We start from the raw sequence: 24529 nt of genomic DNA, 5'->3' as shown, positions 1-24529 counted from the left end.
ATTTGTTTGATTTATTAAATCTTTAAAAAATTTAAATTTTTCAATTAAAATTGTTAAAAATTTTGTTAATTAGTGTGACAATTAATTGAGTGATGTGATATAATGGTTATCTTGTCCACACCTTAATTTCATTGATGGAAAAATTGTTACTTACATGAGCAGGACTTCAATTTGTTTTGGGACGTAGCTAGATTGAATTTGTTTGTTTTGTAGGAGTAAATAATTAGAAAAGTGTGGAAACTTTTTCCATAATGGGTTAAGGTGAATTATTTGTATTCAAATTTTATTGTATTTAAGTTGTTCTAAAGATTACTTTTATCGTTGTGATTGTCTTCATCTTTATATTGGAGAGTGAGAACATATAAAAAGCATTCTGACCTTCAAGTTAGATTTGTGTTAGAAAACTTCTACTTACAATCGAAAGTTCAGTCTTTAGTTCAAAATACTTACCTTTGTGGTTTAATCTTACATTTATAGGTTGTTTGTTAAATGGATATAATATCAACTTATCTTTTTTTGAGTTTATTATTTAGAAACTGTTATCTATTATAAATATCTTGAATCATTTTATTATTATTTTGCTAATAACCAGATTATTGATCCAATTAAATTATTAACTCATTAACCATAATTCAGGCACCGGTCTTGTTATGACCCAATATCAATAACTCTAACCAATTACGACTCACTATAGATAAAACGATTTACTTTATTCATCACAACATATAGGCCGAATGGTTCATTTTTTTAACTGCTCGATGTAAATCATATACCATACATATTCCTCTCAAGTTTTAGTTAACCATTCAGATCAAAGAAAGGTTAACTATAGGACTTATGATAAGCATTCGGGTTAAGACTCGTTATTGTGCACCATCGGATGAGGACCTAGCACCTTTAGATAATTATTTGGATTTCCCGCCTTTAAGGCAATTGCAAAGTCTCGCGAGAAAGATCGCAAGATTAAATGTGATCCTACGGCTCATACTATTTTCAGTCGTATCAATTACCCCTCATAAATGCAAGCGCTGCCGGAAATGATTGTTATTGAAGATTGTCCTTTTACCAGAAAAAGGAAAGGTGGCCAGCATACTGATAAGGGCGATGCTGCCAATAAAGGCAAGAGTACCAAAGCTCCTCGTCATTCGCTTTCAGCCGGTAGTTGGAGCTCCGCCTTCTGTGTGGGCCACAAGATAGACTTCAATCTGACCAAAGACGAGGATAGAATAGTTCAAAATATGTCGGATCAACAGTTGATCGATGCCTTTCTGGAACCAGTTTGTCGAACGGTAGTAGTGAACTGGTATCTAGCCTATGCTTTGGATAAAGGTAAGCTTAATATCGTGCTGAAAGAATCTCAAGATGAAGAGGCTAGTTTAAAGCTAAGCTAGAAGAGGAGATAACTGCTCACTCTCAAATGAAAAAGAAGCATGTAAAAGTGGTCGCTTTGGTTGCTAACTTTGAGAGCACCATAGCAGAAGTTCGCTAGGCTGGTCGTGAACTCCAAACAAAGAATGAAGAACTTGTGAAAACTAATTATGAGAATACCGCCACGATCAAGCTATTGAAAAAGGATAACGCAAAGTTGTTGGCTCATGTTTCTGTATGGGATCCGAGACCTAACACTCTTCAAGATCCGCTTCCTTCTGACTCTCTTCCAACGTTGATCACAAATATCTTTCTCCACACCGAACGGTCGTGACCTGCAAGTTAGCACTCCAACGCTCAAATAAGCAAGGTCACAACTAGAGTAAAGTATGTATGATCGATCAAAGGTAAATACCTGGTTTAACATGTCTGTATTTGCCCAATAATGGGCATTATAACTTCTTGTGATAGTTGCATCTTGCTCTGTAAGATTCATCCCTTATTATAACCGCCACATGTAAGTTTCCTTTCCTGCAATACTCGCTCCTTAGTATTACTAGCCATCCTTTGACGTCGTCTACACTCCTCCCATGACTGGTCACCCCCCTTCGGTCTTCGTTCTAACCGATCAATCAACCATCTTCCCCGACCACACATTCCACCTTCATCCTCGACCGATCAGTCACTCACCTCTCCCGAACATATATAATACACAGCTCATAATAAGCATCTTAACACGGCTTGTCAAGATGCTCACAATGAAAGGGATACCATGAAGACAAAGGTACAAGGCCAACACGTCCACGTAGATGGAAAAAGCTATAGTTGATGAGCATACCTTGGACTTTCAGAAGACATTTAGATAGGTTCCTTTCCTTTTAAACATATTTGTTGAGGGTGTTGGTTTTGACGTAAGAAGAGATATTTATCAAGGGAAGCTTCTGTCCCTGAAAGACATTCCGGAGGAGGAGGTCGTAGAAATGATAATGAAAATGCTAATGACAGAGTTCATACATATTTTTTTTTTCCTCATATTTTGAATTTGATTATGGCCAATTGATTAAAGATTTGCAAATTGAATTACATGAAAAAGAAAATATTGAATTGGATATGTAATTACTATTGTCTTCTCTTTTATTTTCCCATTATTCACAATGTGAATAAAAATTAATATTTCTTTTCTAAATGTTTAAATTGTAAGAGTTGTATTTGGCATTAAATATTGCTACACTTAACACTGTGAGACTAAAAATATTAAAATTTGGGACAACTCATTCCATAGGCTTAATTTATTTTGTTTTTACATTTTTTACATTCCATCATAAATTTGATCTAAGTAATTATCGATTATATTTTTGTTTTTGTTTTATATTGCTTGAAATTTTGGAAGTATTTATTGTACAAAGAATATTGTGACTTTTATTTAAACTTTATAATACATTAACCATCTTTGTACAGTAATAAACCTACAAAATAAATTAAGAGAACAAAATATTGGTGAATTAATTTATCAAACATATTAATCCGTGATTAATTAATTAAATAAGATTAGAAAATTTCTGATTAAAAAAAAATAGATTGAAGTGACTCATTTTTAACTCAAATTTAATTAATCCATAACTTTTACTCTTCATTTTTCCAACATTTTACATATAGTTTGTCAAATACTTTATGCGTTAAGTTCTTTTCGTATTCTTTTTCTTTTAATATATCAAACGCCAAAATGCTTCTTTCTGAAGACTTTTTAAATCATCTAAAAAAATACTTTAACCTTTTCTTATGATTAATTGTGTTTTACATTTATTTATTCAATTAACAGTTTTATATTAGCTTCCGATACATTCAATATTTGGATATTGTGCATATAAAATATTATATAGGAACATACCAATGAACATACTAATACTATATTGACCCATTCCTGAAAGCTCATCCACACGCTTTTATCTAATCAATGAATTGATAATAGTCCTTTCAAAGTTCAAACTATTTTTTTACATTACCGTGATAAGAAGGCAATGCTTTTTATATTAGATGGATAACCACATATATAATAATTAAAGAATCATAATATTTTAACAATTTTTTATAAAAAAAATTGTTAAAAAAATATTTTTCATAATTAAATATTTATTTGTCGGCAAACATTCTAGGTGAATATACCTTTCGTATAAAGACTATCCAGAGGCTCTTTGAGTAAGTCAATGAATTGATTTTGGTACAGACGTATATATATATGACACCAAAACAATGAACTATTGGTATGTATGAGTTGTTGAGCTGCTGAAAAAGATTGGAGAGTGAGAAGAAAATGTATGTGACAAGACCCCTTTCCATGTACAAAAGGAACCCTGGTGCTCTTTCAGAGCCTCCTGAAGGACCAAATTCAGGTTATCTTGTAATCTTTGATGAAGAAGCTCAGACATACTCATGTTTTGGTTTGTGCAAGGACCCTACTATCTGGGATCTTCCCTTTCCTCAGGACAAAAATTTAACCATCAACTATGGAAGTGATGATGAAGAAGCCTTGTTTGTTCCAGTCTTGAATCAACCACTGTCATCAAACCGTTACTATGTGATAAGAAAGAGGGGGAAGCATCAAGGGTATGAATTATTATCACTTTCTTTATTTCAGTTAAACTTCAAAGGACGCTTTTTAGAACACAAAATTTTAACAACATAACTGGTTTCAGGATAAGTGTTTCCCAAACACAATAAATCAGAACATTTTGGATAATATTCATCTCTTAAACTTGAAATTTGTAATTGTTCTAATAGTTCCGCATTCTTTTGATTCTTGAATTGATTTCAGTGAAGCTAGCACAAGTTCAAAGGAAGAGGACATGGGAACCTGTTTATGTTGCAGTTTTGTCCGCGATGTTAAATCAAGACCTTTGGATCCCTCTGATGTTTATCAGCAGGTTGAAATCATCAAAAAGAGTTACGGTTTCCAGGCAAAGTCTGTTGCCTCAGACGGAATTCCTGCTGGTTTGTTGAGGAATAAAGGGTGGACAGCTTATGGTAGGACTCCCAGCAATTACCATTTACGTGAAGCTTTAGGCGCCAATGATTCCTTGCGTGCCAAGCTTCCTGATGTTAACTTCCCACTATCCAATGATAGGTCTCAATCAGTGGTTGTTGGAAAGTGGTACTGCCCTTTTATGTTTGTGAAGGAAGGAATAAGACTGAAGGAGCAGATGAAGAAGTCAGTGTTCTATGAGTTGACACTCGAGCAAAGATGGGAAAAGATATTTTCCAAGGAAAACAATGAACACAGTGGTGAGAACCATGCTGTGTTTATAGATGTTGTTGTTCAAACAGAAGTTGCCAAGGTTGCAGGAAAGGAAGCTGTTTGGGATGAGCATGGTGTTGACAATGAGAAAGTGGTGTGGTTTAGGAGTTTTGGCGATGGAACCTCTGAAAGAAGTGTTGGACTGAGTTTGGAAATTGTTAATGGTATGAAATGGGAGCAAGAAAGAGTTGGGTGGATTGCAGGGAATGAAAGGCAAGTGAGAGTGGAAAGAGTGGAGAAGTTTGAAGGAACAATTAACAAGTGGGTGAAATTTGGTTGCTACGTGCTGGTAGAAAGTTTTATATTGAAGGCAATGGATAGCAGATTGGTGTTATCTTACGAATTCAGACACAAACATCAAATTAGGTGCAAATGGGAGTGATTGATTTCTTTTCTGCATATTTGTGTTATTTAATGTTTGGTTAGTTCTTGTTTTTCTTTTCTGCATATTTCAGTTGTAATGTTATTTAATGTTGACTAAGGGAAAGCAAATCAGATAGCCCATGAGAACAAAATCTTATATGCATCATGTTGGGCCAGATATATCAAGATCCAAGAGAAAAGTGACCATGCCAATATGAAGATTATAACATTCACTCATTCATAATTATAAGCTAATGGAAGATTATACATTCTACATAAAGCTTACATTATCTGCTATATGTCCTAACTGAAAAGGCCAAACTTGCTTTTAAAAGTAAAATTACACACAAAATATTTACAAAGCATACATATCTTCAAAGCATATGGGAAGGTGAAGTATTTCCCCTTGTTCTAGCTTTGCATTCCAAAACAATCACATAGTAACTAGATTGTAATAACTCTCATTCCCATTTGCACATAATTTGATGTGGATGCCTGAAATCATAAGTCAGAACCAAACTTCCATCCATTCTCTTAAAAACAAAAGTCTCTACCAGCATATAACAACCAAATTTCTCCCACTTGTTCATTCCTCTAAACTCCTCTACTCTCATCACACTCTCTTGCCTTCCATTACTTGCTTTCCACCCAACTCTTTTCTGCTCCCATTTCATTCTCTCCACCACTTCCAAACTCAGTCCAACACTCATCTCTCTTCCAACTTCATCAACACTCTTAAACCACAGCACCTTCTCAACCACCCCACTTTCATCCCAAACAGCATCCCTTCCTGCAACCTTCACAACTTCTGTCTGAATCACAACTTCAACAAGCACACTATCTTCACTATTTGCAACTTCCTTTGAAAATATTTTTTCCCATCTTTGCTCTAGTGTGACCTCATAGAACAATGACCTTTCCATCTGCTCCTTTAGTCTCATTCTTTCCTTCAAAAACATAAAAGGGCAGTACCACTTTCCAACTACCACTGATTCAGAACTATCATTAGACAATGGGAAGTTGAAATCCGGAAGCTTGGACCGTAAACAGTCATTGGAGCCTAAAGCTTCATCCAAATGGTAATTGTGGGGAGTGCTAGCCTTTACACGCCAACCTTTACTCCTCAAGAAGTCAGGAGGAATTCCATCTGGGGCAACAGACTTTGCATGAAAACCGTTATGCTTATTGGTTATTTCAACCTTCTGATAATCATCAGAGGGAACCAAAGGTCTTGGTTCAACATCTTTGACAAAGCGGAAACAGAAACAAGTAGCTTTTTCTCCTTCCTTTGAACTTGTGCTTGCTTCGCTGAAATTCACGTAGAGATTACATATAAAGAAATCCTGCTTCTGTTTTCTTAAATCTCTTTAAAACAAGAAATTATTACAACATGGCAGATATTTTGGTTCAGACACAGTCAAATGAATGTTTAAGAAAAAAACAAAACAAGATTACATCATAAGTTCATATGTACATAATACTTCCAAAAGCTGAAAAGAATAAATGTCAAAACACCTTAACACACAAATTGGATAAAAAATAGATATATATATAATATTGAAGTTATTGGAAGCTAGATACTTCGATTGGAAGATGAAGTTTTCAAATTTGACATATTATGTAATCTAAAAGTTAAAAACCATATCAAGGTACTGATATAGAAAAATATGATCCATACCCTTGATAATTACCGTCCCTTCTTATGGCGTAGTAGCGGTTTGAAGACAGTGGCTGATTCAATACTGGGATGAACAAGACCTTGTCCCAGTATGTGATGGTTTGGTTGGGAGGGTTATTTTGTTGAGCTGCATGGCTGGTGTATGTGTCTGTGATGATTAAGTTCTTGTCCTGAGGAAAAGGAAGATTCTTGATTTCTGGGTCTTCACATAATCCGAAACAACTGTAAGATGTGGGTTCATCCCATATTACAAGATAACCTGAATTTGGTCCCAATGGAGGATCTGAAAGAACCTCAGGGTTCCTCTTGTACATAGAAAATGGTCTTGTCACATACATTTTTCTCTCTGATATTTCTGATGTATTTCCTTATAATTCAATCTTAGTTACAAACTCAATCTTTGCTTCTTATGAATATGCATATATATATATATATATATATATATATATATGCTAAATTTCTAGATTCTAAGTGTTATCAGGAAAAGTGAAATGTGATAATGTTTATCTGTTGCAAGCTGGAGAGATATTCTGTTCGGTTTCTGCATTTGGATTTAGATTATACTGGAATAGGTGACATTCTAACCTTGTATGCTACAAAGATGACACATTGCAGACAGAAATTCTGAGCTGCCAAGTTATTTGCTACGAAACACGTAATCAAATATGAATATCGAACACACCAACATTGGTATTCTGATATAGTTTATAGTTTATGTTTAAAATATAACATATGCAAAAAATAATATTATGTAATTCATCTTATATATCAAATATTATGAATGAGTTTATTAGTGCATATTTTATAAAGTAGGTGCTCTTCTCATAAAATAAACATATTTTTGCTTTTTGTGTATTTATCTAATTTGCTAAATTTAAAAGTGAGAAATTTTCCACTTTAAACAAATTATACGTACTTAAATAAATGGTTATTTTAAAAGTTAATTATTTGATCAATACTTAAGTTTAAACAAATTGGTTTAATATCTTATTCAAACTTATTTATAAATTGATTATGTAATTAATAATAATAAATGTATATGTAATAGTAATACTTTTTTAATATTATTTCTAAATAATTAATATGCAGAAATAAAATATAAGCTTAAATTATTTTTCAAATTTTTGTTATGTAGCAAAGAAAACAAAATGAGTCCATTAGAAAACAATCTTATAAAAGAGAAACAAAAAAAGTTTATTAGTTAAGAGCGAAAAGATATTAATAAAATCAAATGTATAAATCATTAATTATATGGAGAAACTTCAAAAAACACTTAAGTCTTTGGGTTTAGACGCTCTTTATAACCTCATAAGTGTGAAAAACAGTTAATAAAAATTAATAATTTATTAACAAAAAATGATAAAATATGTTTCGTCGTATTTAACATATTTTAAGAGATATAAGTTGCTTTTTAATATAAACAATATTGACTACAAAAACAATTTAAGAGTATGAATACATGAATATTATAGTTTGAGAACACCTTGAACCATGTGTATAGTGAAACTCAATGAAACTTTTTTCCATGTCATAACAAATTATTGTAGAGTGAGAATGGAACTCTTTTCTTTTCTTGGAGATGTCAATATAAATTCTAAGTTTCAAGTATTCCTCTCCAAGAAAAAAAAAATAAGATAATGATAGGATTGTCAAAACCTATAAAATAATATGAAAACACAATATTAATAAGACATGAATTCAATTATATAAGAGATTGACATAATTTTTTATCTAAAATTTTAAGACAATAGGTTAATAGATCTTTGACTCTCAATCAAAATTATAAGTATCTCTTCGTACCGCAGGTCACCAAGACAAATCTAATACTGAGTTCAAAGGATTGACAACACTTCTTATTTAAAACTATAAAATAACGAGTTAATGAATTTTGAACTTATATGATATTCTACTTTTTTTATTTCTACTCAATATAAAATTTAAACTCATACTTGAAATTGTAACTGAAATTGTCTATATTTGATACTATTGTTACAAAAAAGTTAACTAGTTCATATAAGGTCTAGAATTTCCTATAACATAATGCATACAAAAAAGTTTATTCTAAATCATATTTTCGGATTCGGTAACACATTTTGGATTACGCAATCCATAACCAACTTAAACACCTCAAATGCTACATATCCCACCGCATCGGAAGAAGGTAAAGAAAAGAAGGAGATTTGAAGCAACTGTTCAACGAAGAAGGTAACAAGATTAACTTTTCGTTCTCTAGTATAAATTTTATAAGGCTAAAATTGGAATATAAGATTTTAGGGGTGTAGGAAGAGAAAATGGGGAAGCAGGAAGAAGTGCCCTGTATTCCGTTTTTCAAGTTTGTGACTCTACATATGGTTGAGGCTCATGGTCCAATATAGATATGGAGAAAATATCATGGTTTATCCATACAATCTGTAAGCAATATAGAAATGATTACAATGAAACTAAATGAATGAACAAACTTAGTGAACAAAATCTCACAAAAATTGACAGTCATTCTACACAGATATGGGTGAGTTTGGCAAGCTGTTTGAAATTAAACCAATAACAAAAGTTTTCATTCCCATTTACTCCTAAGTTCATCATGGTGTTTGAAAGCATAGGTGAGTAATGTGGTTCCATCCAATGCTTTTAGTACAAAAGTCTCTACCAACACATAACAACCAAATTCCTTCCACCTCTTAGTCCCCTTAAATTCTTCCACTTTCTTCACTCTAATTTCCTTCTCTTTTCCTCCATTCCACCCTGCTCTTTCCTGCTCCCACTTCATTCTCTCAACCACTGCACTGTTCAATCCCACACTTCTCTTTTCTCCCACATTGTTCAAACTATGGAACCACAGAAAACCTTCAGCAATATCCATTTCATCCATCACAGCTTCCCACCCAGCAATTACAACCAGTTCCTTTTGAACCACAGCATCCACAACTACAGTCTTTTCCACTTCATTCTGGTTCTTGCATGAAAATATTTTCTCCCATTTCTGCTCCAGTGTCATTTCATAAAACATCGACTTTCTCATTTCTTCCTTCAATGTTCTGTGAGTTCCTTCCTTGATAAACATGAAGGGGCAGTACCATTTTCCCACAACAACGCTGTCTGAACTCCTTTTTGCTAAGGAGAATTTGAATTCTGGCTTGCTGCCACGGAGGGCCTCATTCACCCCTGATGCTTCGCTTAGACTTGAATCACTTGAACCACTTGAAGCACTCACTTTCCACCTTCTGCTCAAAAATCTTGGAGGGTATCCATCTGGGGCAACAGATTTAGCTGAAAAACCACTCCTGAAAGTAACTTTACTTCTTCTAGGATATATCTCAAACTCCTGATATGCGTCACTCACATCTATTTGATGCAGAGGTACATCAGTTACAGCATTGTAGAAACAGAATGTGTCCAAATCCTCCTCCTTTGAGTTAATATACGCTTCCCTGCACAACCAAATGCAAATTATTACATCAGTATAATCCTTAACATAAAACATATCAAGAAGATAAATTCTCAAATTTGCATTAGAATAGAATCACCCTCATCAAGGAAAATCTAACTTGCTTATTGAAATGAAAGCTTAGGCTTACCCTCTTTTCTTCCCATTTAGATTTATGACATAGTATTTGTTGGAAGAGAGTGGCTGGTTGAGAACTGGGATGAAGGCAACATGGTGGTAATGAGTGGTTCTATTGAGTGAAATACCTGATCTATAGAACAACTCAAGGTTTAAATTTTGAGGGAAAGGCAACTCCTTCAGCTCATGAAATTCTCCTAACCCAAAACAAGAGGTTGGCTCAATCTCTTCATCTTGGATCACCAAAATGCCAGAATTGGGACCTTCTGGTGGAGGCAATGACAGAGCATCTGAAGACTTCTTAAACAGAGATAAAGGCCTAGTCACATACATTCTCTGTTCTTTCTTCCTTCCAAGAACAGCTTGTTCAATGAGGATATTGAAGGATGTACAGATCTACTTATTTATATGTATGAGATGAAATTTTATTTTGATATGGTCAATGAACAAATTTAGTAAACGTGTTCAATTGACCAAGTTGCTGAAGAAAAATACTTTTTTTTTTTGTTTTGGTATATGGGATTTTGAAGATGTGGGACCCACTGGACAATAAATTATCCTGCTGGGAAGTGGGCGTGAAAGGGTCCATTTTGGTCAGTCTTGTTGGCTTTGGCTATTCGGAAGTTTCTGCCTAAAAGGATGCAAAGGGAGGATTTGGGGATTAGTGTAGACTGCTGAGATGTCAAGTTTGAAGAGATTGGACCATTCTTTAAATATATATATATATATATATATATATATATATATATATATATATATATATATATATATATATAAGTGATTTAATTTAATGATTCTTTTTCTCAGATAATTTCATTTAATTTTACCAACAAATATTGTGTATTATTCTATCACACTGGATTTTTGATAAAAGGCATGCATGATAGAAATAACTAATGTAATATATTATAGTACTAATATGGTTAAACATAATAAATTTAACTGAAAATGTTCCATTAATTTATTTTTAAAAAGAAAAATAAAAATATTCAAAATGTTAGAATAAAATTAAAACATATATATATTCTAATATTAGAAAGGCTATTAAAAATGACCATAAAATATTAACAACATTTTTTAATAATCTTTTAACAATAAATTATATGCTATTATTTCATTGTTTTGTATATTTAAGATGAATTAATCACATCTCTCACGTAAATATTGTAAAAAAATTGTTAAAAAATCATTTTCCTACACAAATTTGCCAATGTTAGATATGTTTTGTAGGATTTATTTGTTTGGTCGATTCATGCTGTCTTTCGATTCCTAGTCAATTTTTTTAATGATAATAAACAAGGATCTTCTGTGTTATGTTTGGAACTATGGTTGATAGTATAAAGACAAGGACTTTGGTTTGGTTTAGCAAATACCACTTGAAATTCTCTTGCTTAGGAAGCCCGTGACCTTTTTTTTTTTAAATACATTAGAAAAAATAAAAATTAACTTTAATAATGAATACCACATCATGATATTCACGTTCAAAAACCAGTTGAGAAAGAACTTACGAAGTTTCATTTTTTCTAACTCTTTGGAGAATCGATTACGGCTAACCAATTTTTTCATCCGTATCCTTTTTAAGTGATCAATGCGTAATTTTTATCAATTAAAATTTACCTTCAATTTTTTTGTGGTAAAGTTAGAACAGATTTTAAAATTTGAAATAATTTTAGAATATTCGTGAAGATGGGGTTACTTTTAATAAGCTGAAAATTTAAAACATGTCTAAAAATAAATAAGGTTTAAACTATTTAGTTCTTATTTTCGTTCTTCCATTTTGGTCCTCTTCTTTTAAACTTTTCCAATTGAGTCCTCAGAACTGTTAATTTGAAGCAGTCTCTTTCATTAAAAATCGTTAACGCCGTTTAAGTATTAATGACGTGGCATTATAAATGAATTTTATATTAAAAATTATTAATGAATATTCGAGTAATCAAGATTTTAGAAGGACAAAGTGGGAATAAAAAAGACTTTCTTCTTCCTCCACGCTCTTACGTCTCATATCCAAAAAACATGAGTTACTCAAGTCAATATACAGATCACTCAAGTCAATATACGGATCAATCTAGAGATAGAGAGAAAGAAAGAACAGAAGTTAATGCAGAGTAAATGTAACCCAACTACCTTCCACTTTTGACCTTTATTTATAGTTTTTGTCGTGCACCCTTGATTAGCAAAATCTTAATCACGGCCCAATGTTGGCCCAATGCCACTAATTATGTTTTTACCTTAATCTTGCTCTCATTGATTTGACCTTACTTCATCGATCGAGCGGTCTCTTTATGATGGTCGTGCTCATAGATGTGATGGAACGATATAGATAAGGTTAGTTCGTTGCTAGTGGGTGGATGTCCACACAGTGTCGAACGAGGTGCACAGACATCCTTGCGGGGGACATCAGATAGAACTAGACTGATACAGTCAAGATTTAGCTTGTCATCTCTGTGATGCCATCTGGCCCATACGGTACAGGGATATTGATAAAAAAATGAAAATAGAAAATTATGCTTGTTTTAAAAATGATATTGCATTATAATTGAATATATATAATTTGGAAAATTTTAATAAATAAATAATTATAATAAAGGTCATAAGTTTTCAATTATGGTAGTCCATAATTAGATTATAATATAATGAGATTTAATTAATTCCGAGAATTTGAAAATTTTATAAGTTACTATTAAAATTGAGATGATTATTTAAATTTGTAATGCTATTGATGATAAAAATGAATTTGATGATAGTTAAAATTTATAATGATTATTTTATAAATAATTTAATTAATTGTTAAATTTTAACATAGTTGTCATTATATATTGCTAAATTTTATAATATGAGTATATGTTAGTAAATTTGAATAGTGAATTGTTATACATTTTTCTAACAAAATAGAATTTTGTATATTTTAAAAGTTAATGTTTATAATTAGAGTAATTTTATAATAGTTAATTGATTATGTTATTTTAAGTGATAATAGTAATTTTGCAATGTTAAATTAATAAATCTCTATACAGTTAAGGTAAGATAAAAATATGAAGCAAATTAATCTAACTTCAATGATGAATAATTTCTAACAATGCCATAATTATAAAACAATTGGCTATTATGAAGATGTGTTCTTTGAGTCTAAGTTCTATGTAAATGTTTTAAAATATATTAATATTAATGTATTTTGAAAATTGAAGAGAAACATAATATCAAAAATAAAGTAAAGAATTCAAATAGTTGTTTGTGTTTATACAAAAGATTAGTAAAGTTGCAACAAGGAGTCAAAAGAGAATCCCCACATCTGAGTTTCCTGGCCCTTTCTTTCAATAATGCAGATCAGTTACCTTTAAAGATAAGTTGTTGCCACAGTAATGGGTGAAGGGTTGGTTAAATAAATGCATTGGAGATGTACATCATATGGATATGTGATAGCAACAGGTCAAGTGTCAAATTTGGCAACCACTTAGGTTGTAGAGAGTGCAATCATATATCTATTACGTTACCCTACTGCATACTTTTCTACATTGAAAATTTTGTGACCAGGATTGGTTTTTGGCTCTTTCTTTTACAATTAAAGACTATTAGTAATGTTGGCTTGGCAGGAACTTTCCTTTGCTTCTTCTTAATGTTTGGTTGTGGAATAAGAAATATTTGGCAACGACCTTCTCAAGAAGTATGAAGTTTCCTCATTTACTGAAAAAACATTAGTACATATGAAAGATAATGGCTAATGACCAAACTACAGACAATTTAAACCACAGACTAAGACTACCCTTATGAAGCTACCAGGAAGATGTTTTTCATATGTATTTTTGATGATGCTACTTACTATATCAGGCTTTGAACATGAAATGTTCATCTCTTTTCCTTGAGCTTCCCCAATTTGAATGGTATCTGAAAATCCACCTCCAACCCTTCATGCTTTTCCTTCCCCTTTTGATTCCTCTGTCATTAACAGTGATTCTACATGACCCTCCATTGGTTAAAACTCCATCCCCTACCAAGCTCCCATAAGAACCTCCCCCATCATGTGCCATGAAATTGCCACCTCTAAAAGAAGAGAAGGCATCACCAAGGTTGCTCATCTTTGCAGCAGAAAACTCATGCTTGGATTCTGCTGAGTAATCAAGCTTCAAGTCAATAAAGCTAGACTCATCCATGCCTTTGAAATCACTCTCCCTTAGTGAAAACACACGCCTATTTGCCCCATAGAACCCTGCATCACCATCCATCTTCTTTCCACCACCCTTGAGACTGAGATCATTGCCACTTTCATAATCAAACAAGAAATCCCTCCTCTCCCCATCAAAACCACTCCTTCTTGGCTCAGCTTCACTGTATCCACTTCTTCTCCCAGATTCCAACATCAAACCCCCATTAACCCCAGAACTTCTTGCTGCAGAAATTGAGCTTCTGGCACCTGACAGCACTGAATCCCCACCATCCTCAGATCCAAATAGCCCTCCCCCTCTGAAGCTGCACAGTGACCTGGACCTAGACACACCCCCTTGATCCACCATCCACATCTCATTCCTATCATCAAACCCAACAACACTTCTCCCACAATCCTTCTCCTTTTTCTTCCTAAACAACTTCCCAATTCTCCAAAACCCACCATGCCTCTTGATCTCAACACAGCTGCTGCTGCTCCTCCTCAACACCACAACCTCCTCATCCTTATCTTTGGCCTTGTTGGGATTCAAATGCTGAAGAACCGGAGTCTCGTTCTTCTCATTCTTCTCATTCTCAATGAGAAAAGATACCCTTCCAACGCTTCCCACCTCAACAGTGCACGAATTGCGGTGGGAGGTCATCTCATCAGAGCAAGAACAAGAAGAAAGCCTTTGCTCTCCACAGTCAGAACACACAAGCTTAACCAAACGGTCCTTGAGACAATAAGCACATATACCAACAGAAGATGAAGAAGGATGTTTCTTACATGGGAGTTCAGAGGTAGAGTAGTAGTAGCAATCCATGTCATTGGCGTAAGCTTCCACACCTTTGTTCCTCTCCTTCATGGCTTCAGATGGAGCCTCAAAAGTAAAGTGAAAAATGGCAAGGAGCTAAGCTCTATGAAAGAAAGAGAAAAACAAGAGAAGGGACCAAATACTTGGCTTGTAGAAGCAGCTTCCCCTTTGAAGCTATGAGTAAAAAGTAGATAATTTGAATGTGAATGAATAAAAGGTGATGTTTAGAGTGAGTGAGAGAGAGAGAGAGAGGAAGCACAGAGGCGTTTCCTTTACGTTTTCTTTGCAGGAAAAACAGTGATAGGATGGAAGAGAAAAAGGGTGATGCAAGAAAAGAAAAGAAAAAATAAAGCACTAGCTCCTGCAGGCATTATTATGTAGGGAAGAGACTGAAACAGCAAAATTGAGTGAACAAGTGAACAAACTCTTTTCATCACTTGCTACACTTGCATGCATTGCATATGGTGATAAATATGAGTGTATGCTTGTTTGTTTGAGTGTGCATATCAAACACTATGTCTGCATTCCCCACCGTACACACTTTGAAGTGCCACTTCAAACACTCTCTAACCAAATTAAAAGAAAAAAGTGCATTGGAATCATCGGGTATTGAAACCCATCAATCTTTCATATGAACTGTCAACAGCATTTTCCCAAGGAGTTTCCCTCTTCCCTTGACTTTTTCATGCCATTGGCATAGAGGTTTGACAATAAATCCTACCCCCAATACCCACTTTGCATGTGTCCCCTTGGATTAGTGGTTTCAGAAAGCAACCCTTCATAGTAACATGAGTGTGGCACGCATATTCATTTCTCCACTCTCTTTTTTGCTCCCTACCATCATTCCTTCTTTTTATTCTATTCTATTCATTTCTACCCAAACCATACTCTTTCACAAATATATGTCCCTTCCTCCTCGATCATAACCACGTGTCCCACCGACAGTTCTACCTTACACCTCTCTCTCACTCTCATTAACATTCACAACTGCTATATCATCTTCTATTTTCTTTCCTCAAATTCATTTACAACATTATAACTCACTTAGACATAAATTATTCATCATTAGAATAATTTAAATACATTTTTATTTAACTTTTTAAATTGATATCATACATAAAAGTTATTTACATTTCTTAAAAGTCGATCGAGATTAACGTTGAAAATCTAAGTATAAATTCAAATTTAATATTGGATAAAAATGAAAAATAGAACATTATCTGAAGATAAAAAACTATTAACACATTTTCTTTAGTTTGAATAAAGAGTAATATCAATCTCTTATGTGATTAGACTCTGATCTTATTAATGTTCGTAATTTTTTCCATAAACTTCCTTCATTGAGGCAAGAGAGTAGGTTGATCCATGATTGTTTGGCAAGAGATGAGAGAGGTTTGGCGTGCCGTATTCATTCAATTCTCTATGTTGTCTTTTCCACATAAGGACTGTTTGGTGGTAGGAGCAAAGCAAGTTACCCCTTTGGTATCACCATCATAAGAGCTTTGCATGTGGGAAGTGGAAGAAAGAGGCACCATTTTTTAAAGAACAATAAACTACAAAAGGTATTGTAGTTGTTAAATTAATTGTGTCATTTACTTGTTAATTTATTACCATTATTATTGCATCACCATAATTTTTCTTTTGGGAGGAGTATCTATTTCTATGGCCCATTTGGACTTCAAATGTGTAATATCAATTCCATAAAAAGTTGGATGGACAGAGATCACTCTAATCACTATATTTATTGCTACAAAAAGTATTTGACAAGAACTTATTTCTTTTTTTTTATTTTGATAGGTGCATATTTAATTGCAAATAGGAAACATATATGAAAAGAGTTGAAAATAATAATAATAAAAAAAAGTGGTTGAAGTACACTGAGTGTTAACTATCTTTTTTTATAACACAAATTATTGTAGATGGTAGAATTAATATTTTTCAATAACTAGTTAAAAAGGTACTTCTAAAATATTTTTTGATCGATTAACACTGTAAAAAAATTCTATACTAGCAATGTGCGAATAATAAATTAAAAAACATTTATAACAAGATATTTTACCAGTTAAAAAAGTGAAAGCAGAAAGGAATATTGCCTTAATATATATGTTTTACATAAATCTAGTTAATAGTTATTTTTACCAGTAACAATAGTAACAAGAGATATGAACAACAATAATATTTTATCGATTTATTGATCAAGCCGACATGTATAAGCTATTAATATTATGTCTTAATTAAAAAATGGGAAAAATTGGTCATATTTACAATAATAGACAAAATTGAGAAAATTATGAATAATAATAAAAATTCTATTAAGCCTTGATATTTTTATTCATTTTAAGTCACATAAATTAATTATAGGACCTAATATTTTTGTTGAAGTAAAAATCTACTTAAACGTTTTCAAAAAGATATTGATAATTTAATCTAAATTATACCATTAATTTGGGTGTTGAGAAGAAAATAATCATTGATGAAGAAAATCAATGAATTTTACTCTTCCTTGAGTTGCTTCAAAACAATCACTAATCTTATCATGATAAAGTAGAATTTGGATTTTTTATTGGATAATTTTAGTAAAGAAACAACATTAAGAAACTCAAGCTTCATATATATTAAATATTACAACAAAAATTCTAAATAATGATAATAGTGATAAAATATAATTAATTATGGAGATCAATTTACATACTAATTTATAAATTAGAAATTATTAATAATTAAAATAATTTCTAAATTAGTTAGTGAATTAGTTTTTAAATTAGTCACTAATATTAACAATCAAAATTTTAAATATATATATAAATTTAGAAATAATTTAAATGACCAATTTAGAAAATATTTTAATTATATATAGTTTTTAATTTATAAATTAGTATATAAATTGACGATGATAATTAATAAATTATTTTTGGTCGCATGAATTAGTTAGTATTTGAAGATTTTAGTATTAAAATTAGTGTATTTTAAAGTCTCAACATAGAATAATACCTAAACTATTTTCAAGAATTATGTTTTGTTATTAAATACACTATATACTTACTTTGTCACTGTTTTTTTTATGAAAATTTAATCTAAAATATTGATTAATAAAGGGAATATAAATGTTTCTTATATAACAAAAGAAATTTCACGCTAAAGATTGATAACCTTTATATGATATTATATATTTTACACGGCTTTCATATAATATAAGAACAAAATAGATATATAATTTAATTTAAGGATAAAATATAATTTTTAGAAACAAATGAAAAACGAAAAATATGTTTGACTTTTATCATTTTTATCTTAATGCGTATATATTAAATGCATCTTTTTGTCTAGTCATAACTTTAAAATTTAAATTTTATATCTTTTTAGAATATATGAAATAATAAGACTACAAAAAACATTATTTAAAAAACATATTTTTATTTTAAATAAAAGATTAGTTAAAATTTTAAGAAAATTATTTTAGAATAGAAATTGAAAAGGAAATCTTAAAAGTAATATAATAAAGTGAGAACCATATAAATCACCTAATAGTTTCTCATACCTATAATTTATAAAAATCTAATTATACATCAACTTTTCAATTTTCTAACATTAAACAATTGTTCACAATTATTGTCTCATAAGTATCAACAGAAAACACTTACACATTGTCAGTTGCCAGCTACTTATACTAATGGTGATAAAAGAAATATGTAATTAAATTGTTATAAGAACTAAAAAAGAAAGTGAATTTAAGTTCTGTTCATAAAATTTTCTTGTATGACATGAATTGCAATTTTGAACAGTGGAATGAAACATTCCAAAATTATAAATGGTGGCAACCTCAGTTATATAAAGAGTGATGATGATACTTTTTACAATTCTTTTTATAATATTTTAAAATTATTTATGTATTATTTTCTAATTGGTTCAAAAGTTATTTTATAATCAATAATAATAATAATCATAAATAATAACATGAATTAATTATAAAATGATATGTAGATAATATTAAAATATTATAAAAAAATATTATTCAAGTATCATTATTTGGTGGATTAAATATGTTTTTTATCTCTTAATTTTCAGTGAAAATTAGAAATAGTCTTTCTTCAAAACTTTAATCTAATTTAGTCTTCTAACTTTAGAAATATATGAATTTAGTCTTTTTAACAAAATTTTGTTAGATTTATTTGATGTTTCAAGCACGTTTCATGATAGCATTTGAGTTGTTTACATTGTTTGACACATTTTTGCTTCAATATTAACTAAGAAACGCATTTGAAACATCAATTAAAGTTAACAAAATTTGATTAAAATGATTAAATTCATATATTTCTAAAATTAGAAAACTAAATTAGACCAAAATTTTGAACAGAAATTAATTATAATTTTCATTGAAAAGTTAAGGAACAAATACATATTTAACTTTTTTTTTTGAAGGATTAAATATGAAACAATAGAAAGACATAATTGTGAGGGTGGCACGCTGCATAGCATGCACAATCCTATTGAATGATTGGGACAAAGAGGCAGAATAGTATATTGCTTAAGCAATGCTGCATTGTCTGACCTCTATAGTAAATCTCTTGAGTTTGTCGTAATTTATAAATATTAGGGTAATGATGATGTTTCCTTGGTCTTTGTTCACTAATTATTTTGTTGTGTTTGCAATCAATTAAGGTATAAATGATTTTGGGATCCTAGTAATAAAATACACTTACATCGAGCCATCCAACAAAAAGATAAAAGATTTGTCTATGTGCTTTTTTTTGAATGAGAAATGATTAAATGCAATTAACCTATTAAGTTATGGGCATGTTGGCTGTCTGACATGCACCTCTAATGGGCCCATCTTACTCCTATACTGTCACCAATGCTCTAAGCTGTTTCATAGCTGTTCAATTATTTCTAGTAATATACTATCCAGACAATACCAACCTACAAAAATACATATGTACATTTTTTTTTTTATTCTTTTACTAATTTAATACAAGAGACATGAGCAACTAAAAGTCATCCCTGAAACAAATTTCGGTGTATGATTGGATTGAATTGAGTAATATGTAATAAGTAAATTTTTTAAAATGTATTAGGTTAAATATCTTTTAAGTTTTTAAATTTAAAATTGAAATTTATTTATATTTCAAATTTTGATATATTTTAATTTTAAAATTAATAGATATAATCATTTTAATTTATTGATAACAATTTTTTCTTACGTGTTAAACAATATCTTTTATTGACGTTTTAATATTATTTAAACTGTTAATTTAAAAATGATTTGACTCAAAAAAAGTTGATATTAGTGGAATAAAAAGACTATATTGATGAAGATTATTTTTGCCTTAATTAATTAGACTTAATTAGGGTTTATAATAAGAAATTAGGAAAAATCATTCTATATTCGGTTTGAGAAAATATTTTTATGCCACCTCAAATAAGATAGAAGATGAGTGATAAATCATGAAATTTATCTACATAAATTTATCCTGATAAGATCGAAATTAAGATTCTTATAATATAGAACTACATAAAATATAGTAGAAAACTCAATTTTCTAACAAAATTCATATATATCTTATTTCTATATTAATCCTCAATAACTAATATTTAATATCCACCAATGTTGTATTAAATACACATTATATAAATGATTATTTACTATATTTAGTTAAAAATAAAAATTATAAGAAAACTCAAAAATATACTTCTTTCATGAAAAACATAACATAGGATCAAAGATCATCCTTTTATTAGTTTTCCAATTCAATACTAGAATATGTGCACACACTGTTAATTGATTGAGACCAGATAATTGGTTGTTGAAACAACTTTTCACAAAATGTTCTTCCTCATATCGTTGAATAGACAAAACAATATATTTACATAAAAAATATCACCTTTATCATTATATTTTCCTTCCTTTTTGCTCGCCACTTTTTTTTTTTTATTTTTTTTTTCTCTTTTCTTTTATCTTTTTTCTTGAATTTTTTTTCTCTCAATTTTTTTTCTTGAATTTCTATCTCTCTCAACTCCTTCTCTTGAATTTCTTTCTCTCTCAACTCTCTTTCTTCAATTTCTTTCTCTCTCAAATCTTTTTCTTTAATCTCTCTATCTCCGAACTCCTTTTCTGTAATTTTTTTCTTTCTCAATTCATTTTCTTTAATTTTTTTTCTCTTTCTTCTTCTCTTCCATCATAATTTTAGCACATATCCTTTTCTTTATTTTTTTTCTTTCTCAACTCATTTCTTTAACTTTTTTTTTTGTCTTTCTACTTCTACATCTCTCTCTTCCATCATAATTTGAGAATATATTTTACAATATTCATCAAATATTTTTTCTTTATCTTTATACCTTTATTTTTTCTTTTTCTTTATTTTTTTTCTCCTTAAATTTGTCTTTTAATTTGCTATCCATCTTTGAAAGAAAATCATCAAGAACTAATTTGTGATAAGCATAGAGTTGAAGGACACTTGTAATATACGTATATGCCATAAGTCAAAATACAAATAAAATTTGAATATATATATATATATATATATATATATATATATATATATATATATATATATATATATATATATATATACTAAATATCAAGATGAAGTTTTCATGTCAACTAATGCGAAAGCACGTACCGTTCTAATATTTATTTGTTTCCACATTCAAGAAAGATGACAAGGTGAGTGATAAGTCATGATGTCATCGCCACATTATTCTAATAAGATCAAAATTGGAATTTTTACAACACAAATAAAAATTCTCTATGTACTTTTCTTTATCTCTACATCTTCTAACTTTAAATTGTTCGAAGAAATTTCTAAAAGAAACCGAAATTTTTTAATAGAACCAATTCACCCATCTCCTCTTGGTTTTGTGTTCTATTTCATGCTTTTAAACATTTCGCTGTGCGATACCAATTCCAACATTATTATATTGTCAAATTTGTGTCATATTACTCTCTTAGGTTACCAAAGGCTATAACACTCCCCTAAGTTTCCTCTAGTCACATTTCCTCGAGTTGACCCAACCTTTCTTGAGAACACTCAAACACTCATCAGACACCTTTTGCAAAAAATTTAGAAAATATTATTCACCCTCAACCCCTTCTCCCACCTTCTAATGTTTTTCTATGTATTTCAAATTTTCTTTGTTAAATGCCTTTTTCCATTCTTGTTCTCGTGAGTGAATCACGGGATGAACTTAATAGATTTAATACAATAATAATGTTTTTTTATCAATTCGCTCAACAATTAGAGGTTAAAGGCAATAGATTAGTAGATTGACCTTTATCAGTTGAGTTAACTAGCCTTTAGCTATCATTTTTATTGTAGAAATATTTTATAAAATTTTTAACATTATTCTTATTTATTATAATTATACATTTATTAGGTTTTAATATGTGTATCTTATTTTTATTTATAAAATTGTCCAATAGGATTTCAAAATTGTTTGGCAAGATTTGTGTATATATATTCAATTTGTATAATAAGAAAAAGTAAGTGAAAATCATTTTATTCTCTTTTATTCGTATAAAATCCAGGTTTAATTAACGGGTTATCCTTTATTGTTTTACAATTAAAAATTCAATGGAAGTACTCTATTCTTTTTCCCTACATATAAATCATTCTCTTTGTCTTCCTTATAAAATATTTGATTATATTTCTTTTTGACCATATTCATAAACAACTGCAAAGGGGAAAATTTGATCCAAGCAAACTTAAATATATATTTTTAGAGTACTATATCACACAAAAAGAGTATGAATGTTTTTATCCACCTTCTTGTCTCAAGGAACTTTCAATGAATAAGTGTTAAAATCCCATGTCGTACTAAGATTTAAATAAAAAAACCAAACTAACCCTAATGAAGCATAGGGAAAACATGAGTTTAAAATCCAAGGAGATGGCTCACATATGTCTTAATGAACTCATCCCAAATAAGAATGATGCAAAGATGGGGGAATGAATTAAAATGAATGAAAATGATGCATGCAAACTATGTCTAATACAAGTACAAGTCTAAAATGAGTTAAAATATGTAGAGAGCTAATGCATGTTGGAATGCTACTAGAATTATTAAAATGTGAGAATGATCAATTAAAACTCTTATGAAGATGCAATGGAACGTGTTTGCCTATTTAGAATGCTGAAAAACAAAGCATATGAACGATTTTCAAATCTGTTCGATGAAATGCTTCAAAGAACTTAGGATGGGGATTTTATGGATTTGATGAATGATACATGTCTACTATGTCATAATAATGCAATATATGTACTTGGGATGCAAAGAATGGTGCAAAAAGTAAAAATCATGCATGAAAACAGAGCTGGATATTTTGACTGCACCTAATTCAGATTCGAGGTTGAATGCTAATGAAAATTATATGTATGCAATGCTTTGAGCAAATTTAAAATGAAGATTATGTATGGAATATGCTACGTAGTTATGAGAAATGAATGCATGGCAAAAAATCACATTTTAACCCAAATTTGGCAGATTTAGAGTGTGAAAGTATCAAGAATAATTGCAGAATTGCATTGAAATTGGAAAAGAAAAACATACACTGTATTGAATTCAAGAGTTAAAGTACAAGAGATTATACGGTAGCCTCTCGAGGTCACTTTCATGTATAGCAGACCCAAGCTCTCTCCGATGATTACTTTGCACTCAACGAAGTTGAACTAATGTTGCACTAACCAGTTGAATCCTCTACAATGCACTACACAATTCGTAAACATTACTCTACAATTCTCTCCATCACGCTCTACTCCATGCTATCTATACAGGAAAATTTTGTAAACATTATTCTCTACTCCTAGCTAATAGAGAATAATAGAGAGGGATTTTTATTTCAACATTTACAAGATTAAGCTATTATTTTGTAAAGGTTGAACACAAACTGTGTTCTAATAATGCTTTAGGGTATAAAAGAAATGGATAGAATTTCTAACACTTGCAAATAATGACTTGTCTTAGTGCATACTCCTTTGAAGAATGTCTTTAAATAAGCACTTGAAAAAAGTAGTCATTGCTTTAATGGTATGATTAACTTTGAACTTGTTTTTGAATATCTTCTTTTTCCTCTATCATTTGTTTGGCTTGATAGTTGATAAACATTAAATGTGTTTCGTAACATTTTGCTCCTCTTCTTCACATAACATCCTTAACAGCTTATACTATTTACCTCTTTAAGTTGCATAAATTTTTACTACAATATCATAAATCATGGTAACAACACATTATAATGGACAAGTAACTCGACTAAAAGTGAAATATGATTTTGTCATAGATGATAAAAAAATCAATTTTCGCTTGATTTTTAAGAGATT

At 30.6% G+C, this 24529-nt stretch overlaps 4 protein-coding genes across 4 annotated transcripts; 1 reads left to right on the top strand and 3 right to left on the bottom strand.

Moving 5' to 3' along the window:
- Positions 1–3511: 3511 nt before the first annotated feature.
- On the top strand, positions 3512–5111 carry LOC106777317. Its single transcript, XM_014664890.2, has 2 exons — positions 3512–3972; positions 4181–5111. The coding sequence occupies exons 1-2, from the start codon at positions 3680–3682 to the stop codon at positions 5040–5042; spliced, it is 1155 nt and encodes a 384-aa protein (XP_014520376.1). The 5' UTR covers positions 3512–3679; the 3' UTR covers positions 5043–5111.
- Positions 5112–5240: 129 nt separating this feature from the next.
- LOC106776852 lies at positions 5241–7116 on the bottom strand. The gene is made up of 2 exons (XM_014664320.2): positions 6702–7116; positions 5241–6331 (listed from the first exon to the last, which is right to left on the bottom strand). The coding sequence occupies exons 1-2, from the start codon at positions 7037–7039 to the stop codon at positions 5485–5487; spliced, it is 1185 nt and encodes a 394-aa protein (XP_014519806.1). The 5' UTR covers positions 7040–7116; the 3' UTR covers positions 5241–5484.
- Positions 7117–8997: 1881 nt separating this feature from the next.
- LOC106776403 lies at positions 8998–10649 on the bottom strand. Its single transcript, XM_014663851.2, has 2 exons — positions 10277–10649; positions 8998–10129 (listed from the first exon to the last, which is right to left on the bottom strand). Exons 1-2 carry the CDS (start codon positions 10594–10596, stop codon positions 9256–9258), a joined length of 1194 nt encoding a protein of 397 aa, XP_014519337.1. The 5' UTR covers positions 10597–10649; the 3' UTR covers positions 8998–9255.
- A 3265-nt stretch (positions 10650–13914) lies between these two features.
- LOC106776335 lies at positions 13915–16217 on the bottom strand. Its single transcript, XM_014663759.2, has one exon. It carries the CDS (start codon positions 15267–15269, stop codon positions 14085–14087), a length of 1185 nt encoding a protein of 394 aa, XP_014519245.1. The 5' UTR covers positions 15270–16217; the 3' UTR covers positions 13915–14084.
- Between the last annotated feature and the right edge of the window lie 8312 nt (positions 16218–24529).

This window comes from Vigna radiata, chromosome 11, assembly GCF_000741045.1.
Source record: "Vigna radiata var. radiata cultivar VC1973A chromosome 11, Vradiata_ver6, whole genome shotgun sequence".
NCBI classification, from domain to species: Eukaryota; Viridiplantae; Streptophyta; class Magnoliopsida; order Fabales; family Fabaceae; genus Vigna; species Vigna radiata.
The sequence above is the reverse complement of the archived record's forward strand: the minus strand, read 5'-3'. Positions and strand labels throughout refer to the sequence as shown.

Bases quoted from the DNA above. Each gene is read 5' to 3' on its own strand.
- LOC106777317 (XM_014664890.2), top strand. From the start codon at position 3,680: ATGTATGTGACAAGACCCCTTTCCATGTACAAAAGGAACCCTGGTGCT. The intron at 3,973-4,180 runs GTATGAATTATT...AATTGATTTCAG, and splicing joins AAGAGGGGGAAGCATCAAGG to TGAAGCTAGCACAAGTTCAA.
- LOC106776403 (XM_014663851.2), bottom strand. From the start codon at position 10,596: ATGTATGTGACTAGGCCTTTATCTCTGTTTAAGAAGTCTTCAGATGCT. The intron at 10,130-10,276 runs GTAAGCCTAAGC...TTGGTTGTGCAG, and splicing joins CTAAATGGGAAGAAAAGAGG to GGAAGCGTATATTAACTCAA.
- LOC106776852 (XM_014664320.2), bottom strand. From the start codon at position 7,039: ATGTATGTGACAAGACCATTTTCTATGTACAAGAGGAACCCTGAGGTT. The intron at 6,332-6,701 runs GTATGGATCATA...CGTGAATTTCAG, and splicing joins AGGGACGGTAATTATCAAGG to CGAAGCAAGCACAAGTTCAA.
- LOC106776335 (XM_014663759.2), bottom strand. From the start codon at position 15,269: ATGAAGGAGAGGAACAAAGGTGTGGAAGCTTACGCCAATGACATGGAT.